Source organism: Stenella coeruleoalba (assembly GCF_951394435.1).
Source record: "Stenella coeruleoalba genome assembly, chromosome: 18".
Lineage (NCBI taxonomy): Eukaryota > Metazoa > Chordata > Mammalia > Artiodactyla > Delphinidae > Stenella > Stenella coeruleoalba.
Window position 1 is genome coordinate 14,053,102 of NC_137164.1, and position 13,772 is coordinate 14,066,873.

Consider the following 13,772-nt stretch of genomic DNA (forward strand, 5'->3'; position numbering starts at 1 on the left):
TTATACTGTTTTGTTCTCTTAAAAATTAATAAAGAGAACCATTATGGTTACCACTTGCACAGCACAAACCATTACTGTCCCTTTGTCCACAACCATGGACTTCATGACAGAAGGAGCACAGAGCACCAAAGTCTGACAAAAGATAGAGACTGAGATGCCTTTTCTCCTCTCAGCCTCATCTTCCACTTACAAATGTCACTACTTCTCAGTAAATCTGGTTCTGTAAAACTCTGAACACATCCATGCTGGGCCGCAAGAAGCCAGTCCGTACATGGTATTGCCTGACAGCAGCTATTCATTCAAGATGGGCACGTGACAAATTGGTCCAACTAGACCGAGGAGAGAGACTTTTATTCCATTACGGGGGGAGAAGCTCGCCCTCACCTATTTGACATGAACAAGGATGCTTAGAGACACAAGTGCCAAATGCAGTCCTCTTCCGGCCAAGGGGAGAACTAGCCTCAGGATGAAGGACTTTGAGATGGACAACATCTTTGAGCCCCTGGCTCAGTCAAGTCTAAAGTTCACCTACAGGCTCTGGCCTGTAATAAGGGATCTTAAATGTCTTCTTTGTTTAAGCCAGTTGTCATCAGATTTTCGTAACCTAAAGTTAAAGCCTCCTAATTTATATAAAACAAAATGAATGAATGTTTGTTAAACTAAATTCCAGCAAGATACAAAAAATTAATTTTTCTATATAAATTAAGGCTTTTTTAAAAAAGTATGGTCGCTGACCACTTATACCTGAATCACCGGGGATCCTTGTTTGAAACACAAATGACAGAGGCATAATATCCAAGGCATAGAAACTAAAAATCTATCCTCTCAACCAGCCTACCTCTGATTCCAATGCTCAAGGTTGAGAACGACTGTCAAGGCAAGCTATACCATTTCAGTGGGGGAATTTAGACATTCATTACGCAGCGTGCCTTAAATTCTTGTTTCCCTGTTTTGAAAATGTGTGAATTCAAACCTGCCCCTGGCTTCCTCATAAATAAGTGTGATCTAAAGGTAAGCAGAGTAACAGTCTTTGATTTGTGAAAGTGGTTATTTTTGCAAAATTGCTTCAAGGCTCGGGACTTGACAAGATATGAAAATGCTTGAGAAATAATCAATAGCCTGATAAAACTGTTTTTGATGAATGTAAAACAAACTCTCCCCCAAGTGCCTTTCTAAGGAAAGCAGGCATTTAAAAGAGTAGACTCTATTAGGCTCCCACCACATTATGTTACAACCACAAATGTAAGCTTTTTACCTAGTCCCTTCCTTGCCTAAACAGTACTCATATTTTTGGACTCAGTTTAAATGCTCTTTCCCTGGGAGGCCCTTCCTAGCCCCCCAAGGATTCCTACCCCCTCTGGTGCGTAATCAGGCTCCTTCCCGGCTCTTCTCCCTGACCTGCCTGCAACCTACCTCCCTGTCACCCTAAAACACGCCCACGTTCACTCTTTACCTACCGAAATCCTCTACAGCCTTGAGGGCTCAGCTAAAAATAACACCTCCTTAAGAAGCACCCAGGTGAGGTCAGGGCCCCCTGAATGGTGAAATAGCAACTAAATGAAACACCAACCGGGCTGCTTTGGGCTGCAAGTAAGAGAAGGCCTGCCTCAATCTTTACCCTGTAAGGAAATGAATTACTGTGTGTCAGCAAGGCTGGAAATTCTAGGGATGCCGGCCCACAGGCTGGTTTCTCTGCCCGCCCCTGCCCTGCGGCCTGCTCCTTCCTGCTATTCCACCTTGTCAGGGGTGGCTGCCAGAGGGAGGGAGACCACGGCTTCTGATGCCTCTTCCTTAGGCATGTGATTCTATCTTTCTCAGAAGCCTCTGGAAACATCTCCAGTCTCACTTGCCCAAATGAGCTTAAGCTTTCCATGCTAGTGCTAAGAGGTGGGATGCCCAAGCTTAATTAATGGTGCTTTTCACACCTTATGTCGCAACATGACACAACAAGAAAATGGTAGTATTTACAAGGGATCCTAGGATAACTGGATGGGGCTGCTCGCTGCAAAGTCTTGGACTGTCCTATATCCTGACCGGCTGAAGGAATCGATAAATGAGCACAAATGGAATGAAGACATTTCTGGCACAACAGGGGGACGCTTTGCTTGAGGTCAGGGGTCTCAAACTACAGCTCCACTACCCATTTGTGTAAATAAAGTTTTATTGGGACACAGCCACACCCATTCATATAGGAACTGTCTTACCATGTACTTGGCCATATGGCTTGCCCAGCGGAAAATATTCATGATCTGACTCTGGCTCTTTATAGAAACATTTGCCAAACTTTGGCTTAGACTGACCAACTAGAGTGGAATAATATTGGCAAGACAACCACAGTGCCCATTACAGTGCCTGACCCTTTATAACACACTTTCCATATATATATGTGTGTGTGTGTGTGTACACACACACACACACACACACACACATATATTTATATATTTAAGCATATGTGCCTTTCCTGTTAGTTTTTAAGTTCCATGAGGGGAATAAATAGTGTCTTTTAATTTATTTATTTATTTTTGGCTGTGTTGGGTCTTCGTTTCTGTGCGAGGGCTTTCTCTAGTTGTGGCGAGCGGGGGCCACTCTTCATCGCGGTGTGCGGGCCTCTCGCTATGGCGGCCTCTCTTGTTGCGGAGCACAGGCTCCAGACGCGCAGGCTCAGTAGTTGTGGCTCACGGGCCCAGATGCTCCGCAATAGTGTCTTTTTAAATTCGTTCCTGATGCCATGTCCCCAGCACCTTGCACAAGGCCTGGCACATCGAAAGCACCCTATAAATATTCCTTTGCTGAATAATTGAATGAATGCACTCCTTAAATAATCTGCCAAAGTGGGAACAAAAGCAACGATGATTTCTTTTGGGATACGCTCTAAAGCAGCGGTCCCCAACCTTTTTGACACGAGGGGCTGGTTTCCTGAAAAATTTTCCTCGGATGGGGGGCGGGGAATGGTTCAGACGGTAATGTGAGCAACGGGGAGCGATGGAGAGCGGCAGATGAAGCTTCACTCACTGGCCTGCCGCCCACCTCCTGCTGTGCGGTCCGGTTCCTAACAGGCTGGGGACCCCTGCTCTAAAGACAGCAATCACAGCTCAGTAATGGCACGCCAAGAAGTTGACCCACATTCCACTATAAGGAGGCCGTGAACCTTAATCACATTAACACTGCCCAACCCTCGGGAGGAAAGATTCATCCACACGCTGTCTAGGGAGAGGCGCACAAACAAGCTCAGGTTCTCAGAAGTGGCAGAGACGGTAAGACGGTACGGCCACGGCTACAGCGCGTACGCCACTAACACCGGGCTACAGAGTCATCCTTCCAGAGAACCTCGCCCTCCCACGCACAGGGCGGCGCCCAACCCAGCCCTAGGCTCTTCAAGTTTGCTCCGTAATCTCTGAGTTCACTCACTCCCTGAAGTTCAGCTCTCATCAGTGTTCCAGGGAACAGTAAAGACAGAAAACACAGGAAGTTCGGTGGGAGACGTGTGGTGACATCGCTATCCCACGGTTTCCCTTTAGGTCTTCTTTAGGAAGAAAAGATCACAGAGTCTGAAAAATTAATAGTAACCTGGAGAAACGGAACTCGATAAAGCCAAAATACTTCTTCAGGGGACCCAGAACTCATCTTATCTGTAGATAATGCCAGTTTTGATTTTTTTTCTCATCATCCAATCTAAGAGAAATTTAAAACTAAAAAGGCCAAAATTAAAACAACGCTGTAATTTTAAGGTTGCTAAAACGGCTTTAGTGAGTTTATAACATAAGAAAATTATCATCACTAGCAAAGAAAGAGGCAAGTGTTTTGTTTTTAACGTTAATTTTGACATTCAAATTTTTAATCCTCAATGCTGAGAAGCTGTAAAATCCTGGGGTGCAGTAGCGAAAACAGGATCTGAGTTTCATTATAACCTGCTAATTAATATAGCAAAACACAACAGCAAGACACCAGCAAGAACAGGATTCTAACCAAGTTGAGGCCTGTGTGAAACAGCAGAGAATCCCTCAAATACCAGAGGAAGAAAAATGCCAAACACTGTATTGCAATATCTCCCCTGGACACAGTTTGCTTTCCAATTAAAAAAAAAGGATAGGCTAGCGGTTAACTTTGCGCCAGCATTTTCCCCTTCTCTGCATTTACAACAATCACAAACCAATCTAGCCTTAGGACAGCTTCGCCTTCAATGAGGGAAGAATGGGCAGAGGGAAATCTCTTATTTTTTTATCCATGCAAATTGGGTGCTATTTCAGGCACCATCTCCTCTACCCAAAGAGCCAATAGTATTTTGAGGGAAGCAGGTGTTTGTCATCCATTGAGTCAACCAAAAATTGCTTCATTTTCAAATTCACAGACTTTTTATATGATATCACATCTGCCCATTTTTCTCAGTATCCAACAGAATTTTTTTCTTATAAGTTCTTTTATTTATTTATTTTTTGCTGCATCACGCGGCATGCGGGATATTAGTTCCCCGACCAGGGATGAGCCCGCGCCCCCTGCGGTGGGAGCACGGAGTCTTAATCGCTGGACTGCCAGAGAAGTACCTTTTTTTGTGTGTGTGATAAGTTCTAACAAAAATTTTTTAAATGAATTGGGATATAGTAATACTGCCGTTAGACCAGTTCCCTCGAAATTTTTCTACTTAGAGAGAAATATTTAATGTGAAAAGCAGACAGATGTTTAAGTTAGTAACTCACTACGCGCTGATTGTCAAAAACTTAATCTGTCTATCCATATATTAGGGAAAAATATGTTGGCTATCATTTGGCGATAAGTGTTTTATGGGCTCATAATCTTCGGTCTAGTTAACACCAATTCTAGCAAAACATCCTAAGAAAATGATTCAGTCAAGAGAAGACTTACATTCATTAAACTACTCCTTACAATATGTTTACGTAACACCAACCGAGTAGACAAAATACCCAACTAGAAAGAAATAAGCAAGTGGTTAAGTAAATGTAGGTTTCTCAACCAACGGAAATATTAGCTGACCATTACAAATTACAATGGTGCAAACCATGTCGTATTATGCAAAACATTTTTATAGGCTGCCACGTAAGTAGAATACATTCTCCGCACAAGTGAGAGATAGCTCAGATTTTCTGATTAGGACACAGGAAAAATCATGAGCCCTTCATCAAGGTGTGAACTGTGGCCTACTTGATCACAGACCCTGTTTCCTGGGTCTCTATGGTCCCCTGACGAGCTTTCTTCATCCCTCCCCTGTGCTTTGCTGAACTGTAATCCTTGCCTGCCACATGATCCACGGGGTCACTTTAAGACCCAGCTCCACTCCCATCTCTCTCACAAAGCTGTGTATTACCCTGGAGTGAAAGTGCTTTAGATTCCTTAGCACTGACTGTCATCTTCTTGATCATAGTACTTGCTTTATCTTCTCCAATAGCCAGTGAATTCCACAGAGCGAGTTACTTTTAGTGCATGAAATGACTCAAATATATGATTTTGAATGAATGAATGAATATTAACTCCTCATAGCAAGGACCATTTCTTTTCTTTGTATCTACAGTACTTCCCACAGTACAGGCCAACAGTAGATTCTACATAGCTCTTTACTGAACAGTTGAATAAATGAATGTATGTGTATTGTTACACGTGACTGCTGGCTCCAATCCTGGGATGCGTTTTTCTTCCCCATCCCTTTTCCACCTTCTCCTTCTATGAAAGATCAGAGAAGCTTCTCTTCTAAAAGCAGTACTATGCATGAAGAGAACTTACCCAGGTCAAACTGGCCAGAAATGTAGCCACAAGTCTGCCGGACCTCCTCACTGTCCCAGCCCAGGGGGTACAGGGCACAGCCAGCACCGATCAACAGGCCTGCAAAGAGAAAAGACAACGGGACTTTAGCAATGCCCCTCTGCAGCCCTAGATAAAGGTACAAGGGAGAAGAAACCAATACAGGCAATGTGACAATGGAACATGGGGTCTGCTTTTGGGAAAGCACCAGCCAAGCTCCCTTTAGTGACCTAAGTTCAGTTTAATTCCAAGAACAATTCCAAGTCTGCTTAAAAGGGGGTGGGAGGTGGGAAGAACAACCTTGACAGACAGCTCAGTTTGGTTCCAACTTCCCCTTTTAAAGCATTAAAAGCCTTGCAAATCCTGTTTAGGGAGTACAATCCAGAAGCCCTTTTAATCACTCTTGTAAAAAGCCAACCCATTCCACCCTCAATCCATGTAAACAAGTAATTCGAGAGCCAGCAAAAGAGCCTCACTGGTTATGCATCATCATTCATTAGATTGCTTTTTCCAATTTAAGAATCAAAATAGAATGTTTCAGCATCATCAAATTTTTTTTTTTTTTTTTTGTGGTACGCGGGCCTCTCACTGTTGTGGCCTCTCCCATTGCGGAGCACAGGCTCCGGACGCGCAGGCTCAGCGGCCATGGCTCACGGGCCCAGCCGCTCCGCGGCATGTGGGATCTTCCCGGACCGGGGCACGAACCCGCGTCCCCTGCATCGGCAGGCGGACTCTCAACCACTGTGCCACCAGGGAAGCCCACATCATCAAATTTTACCAGGGGCAGAGACAGCATAAAGATTTTCATGAACCACTTGAGCACACTGACTGAACTCGTGGACCATGCTATGGTTACCATGCTCCCTTGAGAAGTTGAGAATCACTAAGTGTCCACGCATCTTGGAAACACTCAAGAACACAGACGCTAACTGTGACTTCAGTTCTTCTTGCAGCGAAGACCAAAAGGTTTGATGAGTGAACTAAAGCAAGTGACGGTTTTATTTTAAGTTAAGGTATCATGGCAGCTCACCCTGAGCGGACAGCTTTCGATTGGTGAGTCTTTAGTTTTACATCAAAACCTATCAATAATATGGTTTTATGAGAAGCTGAATGAGACTGAAGCACTGACCAATCCAATCTGAGGGCTAATCTGAAAGTATCATCTTGTCACATCAGTCAGCGAGTATTAACATCACCCGTAAATCCACAAGTGTGCTGAGCCAGTGGGACCAATGCATACACAGTCTGACTGTTTGCAGGATTGTGGGTTAAAAGGCGCTAAATAACGGAGGCCCCTAAATTAGAAAACCTGTTAATGTGGTAACGTATAGGCCGAACAACAGTGTCCCCAAAGGCATCTAAGGGAGACCTTCAGTATTTCTGGATTGAGTCTCTTCCTGTCCCCCTTTGGCTTCTCCCCTGCCCCTGGTGCATGACTTGAGTAGTTGTAACCTGTACAAACTGTCTGTTTCCTCGCAGGCATCTAAGGAGGAGATGCTTTCTACCCACTCCCCCAACCTCTATGCCAGCTGTGTGGAGAGACAGCCCCCAGAAACGGACACGTTTTCCACCCTGTTGCCCCTCCCTCTGATCCATCCCTTAGACCCCAGTAAAACGAGCATCTAATGCAGAAGGGCTGTGATCCGAGGGAATTGCCTGCAAAGAATCACTGCAGCTGCAATCACAAATTCCAGGATCCCTGTATGCAACTGTGTAAATATGAATTGTGTTGAGGCCAAAGAATAATTCGAAAAGCAATGATACGAGGTTTGCTGACTAAGCAAATATCCCAGTGACCAGTTTCCTTAGGCTTTTTGCCTTAGGATAAAAGCTATAGCATTCTGAAGACAATTCCAAACTAGCGTTATCCACCATCAGGTAAAGAGAGAATTAATGAGGATGCCAGAGTGTGTGTAAACTGAATTCCATGAATGTTGACTAAATAATGTGGCATCATTTCCATGCTACTCAGTTCTTAAATTAATAAGTAACACCACTTTTTGAGATCTGGTGAGCAATTTTTAAATGATGACACACGCAGAAAGGCCGTGAGGTATAAAATGTTCAAGGGAAGTAAAATGAAAACCAGTAGAATTTAAAGCATCCGTATTCCCTTTATCTGACAGGCAAACAAATGATAAAGTCTCAATTGCTAATGTTCTTACGGTATGGCAGAAAAATATGTGTCATGTGTTCATGAAAGAAGCTGCTTTTTTTTGGTTTTGTTTTCTGTTTTGTTTTTGTTTTTATCAGAATTTATTCTTAACTTCTGAAAAGAATTGCTTTTATTTACAGTTATCCAATGCCGGTTGTTGTGTTTATATGAATTTCTTTTTAAATTTTATTTATTTATTTAATACAGCAGGTTCTTAGTAGTTATCTCTTTTATACATATTAGTGTATATATTTCAATCCCAATCTCCCAATGCATTCCCCTCCCCGCCCAAGAAGCCGCTTTCGTCCAGTATAAGGATCCCAGCATTTTGCGAGACTAAACAGAGAGGAACTTTTAAGTGCCTGTTATGGAGCAAACAGGCCTGTGATTCTCTAAGTGGTACAACGCTTGGGAGTCAGGGTTCTTCTGTGTAATAGAATATTGGGCTGTCTTTGTAACAGTACGAAATATGGAGTCAACCATATAAATTAGAAATAATTTTATACATAGGAAATCTGTGTCAGGTGTAAGAATTAAAAAAAGAAAAATACCATGAGCATATGTTCACATTAAAAAAGTATTCAGCGGAGGGCAACTAGCTTATCTGGATTTTAGTATTCATATTTATGTAGCCGTTGTTTTGTCATCTGCTAATGTTTGCTGACAGTAAAGATACTGCAGATTCTGAAGATGTGGGGAACATTTCTGGGAGAAAAGTGCATGTTGCAAACTCCTCAGGCTAAGTGAGTGTTGCAGTGATTCGGTTCTGTAGGTAAATATCTGGCTTCCCCACTACCTCGCTACTATTATACATTAAGGTGAAAGCCAGCCTCGGGCCGAATTCAGCCAACTACGAAACAACTGTTTCCTAGCAGGCTGGCACAAAAAGCGATCATACGACCAATACTCTAAACTCAGTGAAACCCTCCCCCAACTCCATCAGACAGTCACTCTAACAAATACCTTCAAAACACAATAACTACAACAATTATTCAGACAGCAGGATCAGGGACACTTCAGGTCAGATGACACAGTATCTTCCAGTTGATGGAATGGGAGAGGGTGCAGGAGTCGAGTTCTAGACCTGCCCTGCCCCACGCAGTAGCCACGAGCTACACGTAGCTATTTAAGTTAGGGATTTCCCTGCTGCTCCAAGTGGTTAAGACTGGTGCTTTCACTGCCAGGGCCTGGGTTCGATCCCTGGTTGGGGAACTAAGATCCTGTAAGCCATGCGGTGCAGCAAAAAAAAAAAAAAAAAAAAAAAAAAAGAAAATTAAGTTAATTAAAATTAAATAAAAATAAAATTCAGTTCTTCAATTGCACTAGCCACATTTCAAATGCCTAGTAACCACATGGCGCTAGCGGCTACCATATTAGACAGTGCAAACACAGACCATTTTCATAATCACAGAAAGTGCTATTGGAGAGAGCTGCTCTAGACCTAAGACACCACTTCAAGAGGATGGGAAAAAACCTGCCACTCTAAAATGTCCCTTTGGAATGTGGATTATTTCTAACTAAAAGCAATCAAGGCCCAAAAGATTCAGGAAGAAAGTCTGACCTTCCCCTTAACTGCCTAAAAGAATGTAGACAGAGGGCCCGTTCCAGGAATAGAGCTATCACCAGAGATATTTGCAAAGAACACGGGAAGTGTGGTGGAGGAAACTACACAGGGATTAAAGATCAGAGTTCACTCTATGTCCCACTGTCTCTGCCCAGCCCAGTAAACATTTATTTACCAAACACTTGCTTCTCCATCTCCACGCAAATTGCCTTCTTCCCCTCTGAAGCCCCAAAGGACTAACCCCCAACATTCTCTTTGTCTTAGCTGAAGATGCTATTTCAAGTCAGTGACGGTTTTGCCATTTCAGGGAATCAATCACTCAGCTTTTCCTGAGTCTCTCCCCATGTACACATGTTATTAAACGTTTGTTTGATTTTCCTCCTCTTAATCTATCTCATGTCAAGTCAATTTAATTCTTAGGCCAGCCAGAAGAACCTAGAAGGGTAACGGAAAATTTCTTCCCCCCCTCGACACTGGGCTGGCCAGATTCTTACACCTATGCCTGACACTGCCTGTTAACAATCAAAATCATCCTTACTCTTTTAGATTCTCCCTTTGTGGGTGGGGGTGATGGGTGGCTAGAAGCCAGGAAACTACATTTCAAAAACTCTCCTGCTAGCAGAAGTTCTGGCTCATAGTCTGTCAATGAACAGGTAAAAGGGAGGAATAAACCATATTCCCCATTGGCAGCTGCAGCCAGGTGACATGCTCTTCTGCAGACAGTAGACATATTTGGGGTGTGACTTCCTGGCATCCCTCTCAGCCTCAACTCTCTAAGGGCAGATCATCAGCTGTCCTCACCATTTTTTTTTGGATAATTTTTGATTTTTTTTAAAAAAAATATTTATTTTTGGTTGTGTTGGGTCTTCGTTGCTGCGCACGGGCTTTCTCTAGTTGTGGCGCACGGGGGCTACTTTTTGCTATGGTGCGTGCGCTTCTCATTGCGGTGGCTTCTCTTGTTGCACAGCACAGGATCTAGGAACGCGGGCTTCAGTAGTTCTGGCACGCGGGCTCAGTAGTTGTGGCTCACAGGCTCTAGAGTGCAGGGTCAGTAGTTGTGGTGCACGGGCTCCGGGCATGTGGGATCTTCCTGGACCAGAGCTCGAACCCATGTCCCCTGCACTGGCGGGTGGATTCCTAACCACTGCCCCACCAGGGAAGTCCTGCCCTCACTTTTGATCCCTGCACTTCCTGAGCTCCTGAATTCTTCAAAGCAGCTTCTCTGACCTCCACTTCCCCAGACCTCCTAGTAGGTCTGTGAAACTTTAAATCCCTGGGTTACATTCCCTGCTGCCTGAAATACCTAGAGTGGTTTCTTTTATTGGCCAATCCCTGGCTGGTACGTGCCCTACTTGTGCAAGGGCAGAGGGGCTGATACGAATCTTTCTATCTGTCCATTACTTAAACATCCATTTTCTCAATTAAAAATGGTCTCAAATACAATTTATGCCAATTACTAAACCTTGGGGTAAGTATAGTGATATTAAAAGGCTTTGTGTTAACTGCCTCTGTGGTGTGATCTCTGGTTAGGGAACTTATGCTAATTAACTTCTAGAGTGTGGATTTCAAAAGAGGATACATCAAATGTTAACTAACTGCCTTAATATTGGCATCAACTAGAATTGTATCGTCTATACTGAGTTACTAATATTGTAAAGTTAGAGAAAATTAGGATTGGCATATATGCACTACCATGTGTAAAACAGATAGCTAGCGGTAACCTACTGTATAGCCCAGGGAGCTCAGCCGGGTGCTCTGTGGTGAGCTAGGTGGGTGGGATGGGGGTGGAGGTGGGGGGGCGGAGAGGGAGGTCCAAGAGGGAGGGGATATATGTGTACACATAGCTGATTCATATCTTTGTACAGCAGAAACTAACACAACATTATAAAGCAATTATACTCCCCCCAAAAAAAACCACCATAAAAATGAGAACATCATTTTAATGGAAGAAATCTGGCATTGTTCAGTTTTAGCAGTGTTAAGTCTTAGACCATGTTGTGGAAATCAATGTTTGATGGAAACATAGTTTGAAAATCCCTGAATTAGATACCACTTAGATATGATACTGTGTGCTGAAATGAGGCTCAGAAAATATTCAGGAATGTGAAGTGGTTGCCCAAATGAAATCTTCGGGACTTAATGAGTTTTTATGGCTCTAGCTGACTAATTTGCTCCTGGGGAGTAAACGGTTCAACTAAAATCTCTGGCTCACAAACTTTTATATTATCTACGTGGATTTTCTCTGTTACATTTATAAACCCTGTGGTTACCCCATGGGGCTTAATTATGTGGTATTTTAACCAAATTCCCATTTCACTGCCATTACAGACATCATGAAAAAAAGTCACACTCTGTGAAAATCTGTGCATATAGGAATGGAAGTGAGGCAAGATGCTGTGAATCGGAGGAAACAACCTGAGGAAGGTGGTAACAGAGGTGGGTGGTTGGAGGAGATGTGAACTCATTGGCAGCTACAGGCTCATTTGCAATTAAGAAGAAGTCTATTCTTGCAATCCTAAAGACTTTGCAACTTTTAAAGGGTCATGCGTCAATCACAAATTAGTGTAAATTAGTTCAGTCTTTAGTTTTCACGGGGCACCTCGCTGGAATCAGTTATAGGACATCATAGACTATTGGAAAGGTCACTGTGTAGGAGGTCTTGGGGATTTATCCACTTTAACCTGAGTCCTCTAGGGTTTTGGCCTCACCCTGTTCAAGCTAACTAAAATGTCTGAAGAGCCAGGTCAGTGGAATGACCTCGAAGGAGAAGCCAGTGTTAATGGAGAAGAAAGAGTCCGGATAAATGCAGAAAGGTGGATGCTGGGAGCTGCGCTGTGATGCTGTATTATCCAAGGGGTCTGCCTTTAGCCCCATATGGGCTCCTGGGCCTAAATCTTAGGACACACTCTGCCTGCCCGTAAACTGCCTTGGGGAGAGAGAGGGTCCCAGTGGAAACGCTATTCATTTTCGCACCACGCTGGAGATACCTGCCATGATACTAATTATTTTTTAGAATTTGAGTGTGAAGTCTGAAGTTTGTAAAGAGCTCCGTGGTCAAAGTAAGAACCCGAGGCTGGGAATTTTCCCTTCTGCAAGCCATTTTCTATTCAGTCGGTACTTCGCACTCAGCCAACGGAATATTAACATAACAATTCAGCTCCTGCCAAGAAGGCAAAGCAAACCTCCAGTTAGCCAATGCCAGTCGCTCCCCACAGGTGGTAAGAATAGAGTCCTCGTGTTAAACTCATAAAGTCTAATTTTTTTTCCAGGCCACTCTTGAAAGATTTTATGTGACCTCACTTTTTTTCCATGACTAACGCTCCAATCGTTTCCACGGTTTATTATTTTTTTAAATAGCCTGACTTTCCGCACCTATTGCCCCTGGAGTGGTCACACAAGCCTTTCCCATCAATTCATCTTTTATGTTTTTTGGATACTTTTATCCATCCTCCAGTTCCTTTATCTTCCTTTCTGCGGCAAGCGCCGAGGGAAATTGTTTTCTTTACTTTTCTCATGAAAGCTGCTCGGTCTCGTAGCCCGTTATCTGGACTTTTCTTTGGAAGAGGCTGGCGTATCTCCAAGTCACCACATGTTAATTTATGTACATGATATTCATCCATTTTCAGCCCTCGATAACCGTCCTTTTACAAAATGGAACAGCAAAATAAAGCCAGTAGTGGGGAGGGCACGAGGGCAAGGGCCAGTATTATAACTCTTCGGACTTTGAATGCACAACGAGAAGGAAACTACTGAAGTATTCTAGAAGAAGGAGGCTTGGTTAGGCTCTTGTAAGCCGTACCTCCTTTCACAGTGCTTTCTGAAAACGGAGGCACTGAGGATGCAGGAGGCTTGTCCAAGGACACAGAGCCCAAATCAACCCCAGGGCCCCCGGGGCCCAGCCCACGGCTCTTTTCCACCTATCGTGATCCCGATGCTTGGACATAAGTCCACTCCAAGCTCACACACTCTCTGCCCACAACCTGAGTTCAGGCCACACGTGTTGGATTTGAACAACATGGTGTTTTCCTACGTCAGATTTTTCACCGGCAAGTCCACATTTCTTGACTCTTGAATAACTGAAAGATATGCCCATCCTGGGCCTACATCCAGCTGGCTGAAGCCAGGTCGTGGCGGTCCCATTAAATGGCTCAGGCACCCTGGCCAGTTCCCGAAGGCATATCTGACTGGGGACCACTGGTTCTCTGAATATGTCTCAAACGACCTCATCTCTGAAGGTTGAATCGCTCCTCTCTCACCGAGACACTTTCATTCCTTACTTACCCACACTCAGACCCCACGAAC

The 13,772-nt window shown here is 43.8% G+C and overlaps 1 protein-coding gene across 2 annotated transcripts in view; it reads right to left on the reverse strand.

The window, feature by feature from the left end:
• The window catches only part of LHFPL6 (LHFPL tetraspan subfamily member 6), a 257,347-nt gene that overhangs the window by 23,378 nt on the left and 220,197 nt on the right, over positions 1 to 13,772 (reverse strand). For both annotated transcript variants that reach the window (XM_079903310.1, XM_079903309.1), the window contains one exon: positions 5,734 to 5,832. In XM_079903310.1, the coding sequence (XP_079759436.1) occupies positions 5,734 to 5,832 (99 nt within the window). The remainder of the gene's footprint in view (positions 1 to 5,733; positions 5,833 to 13,772) is intronic.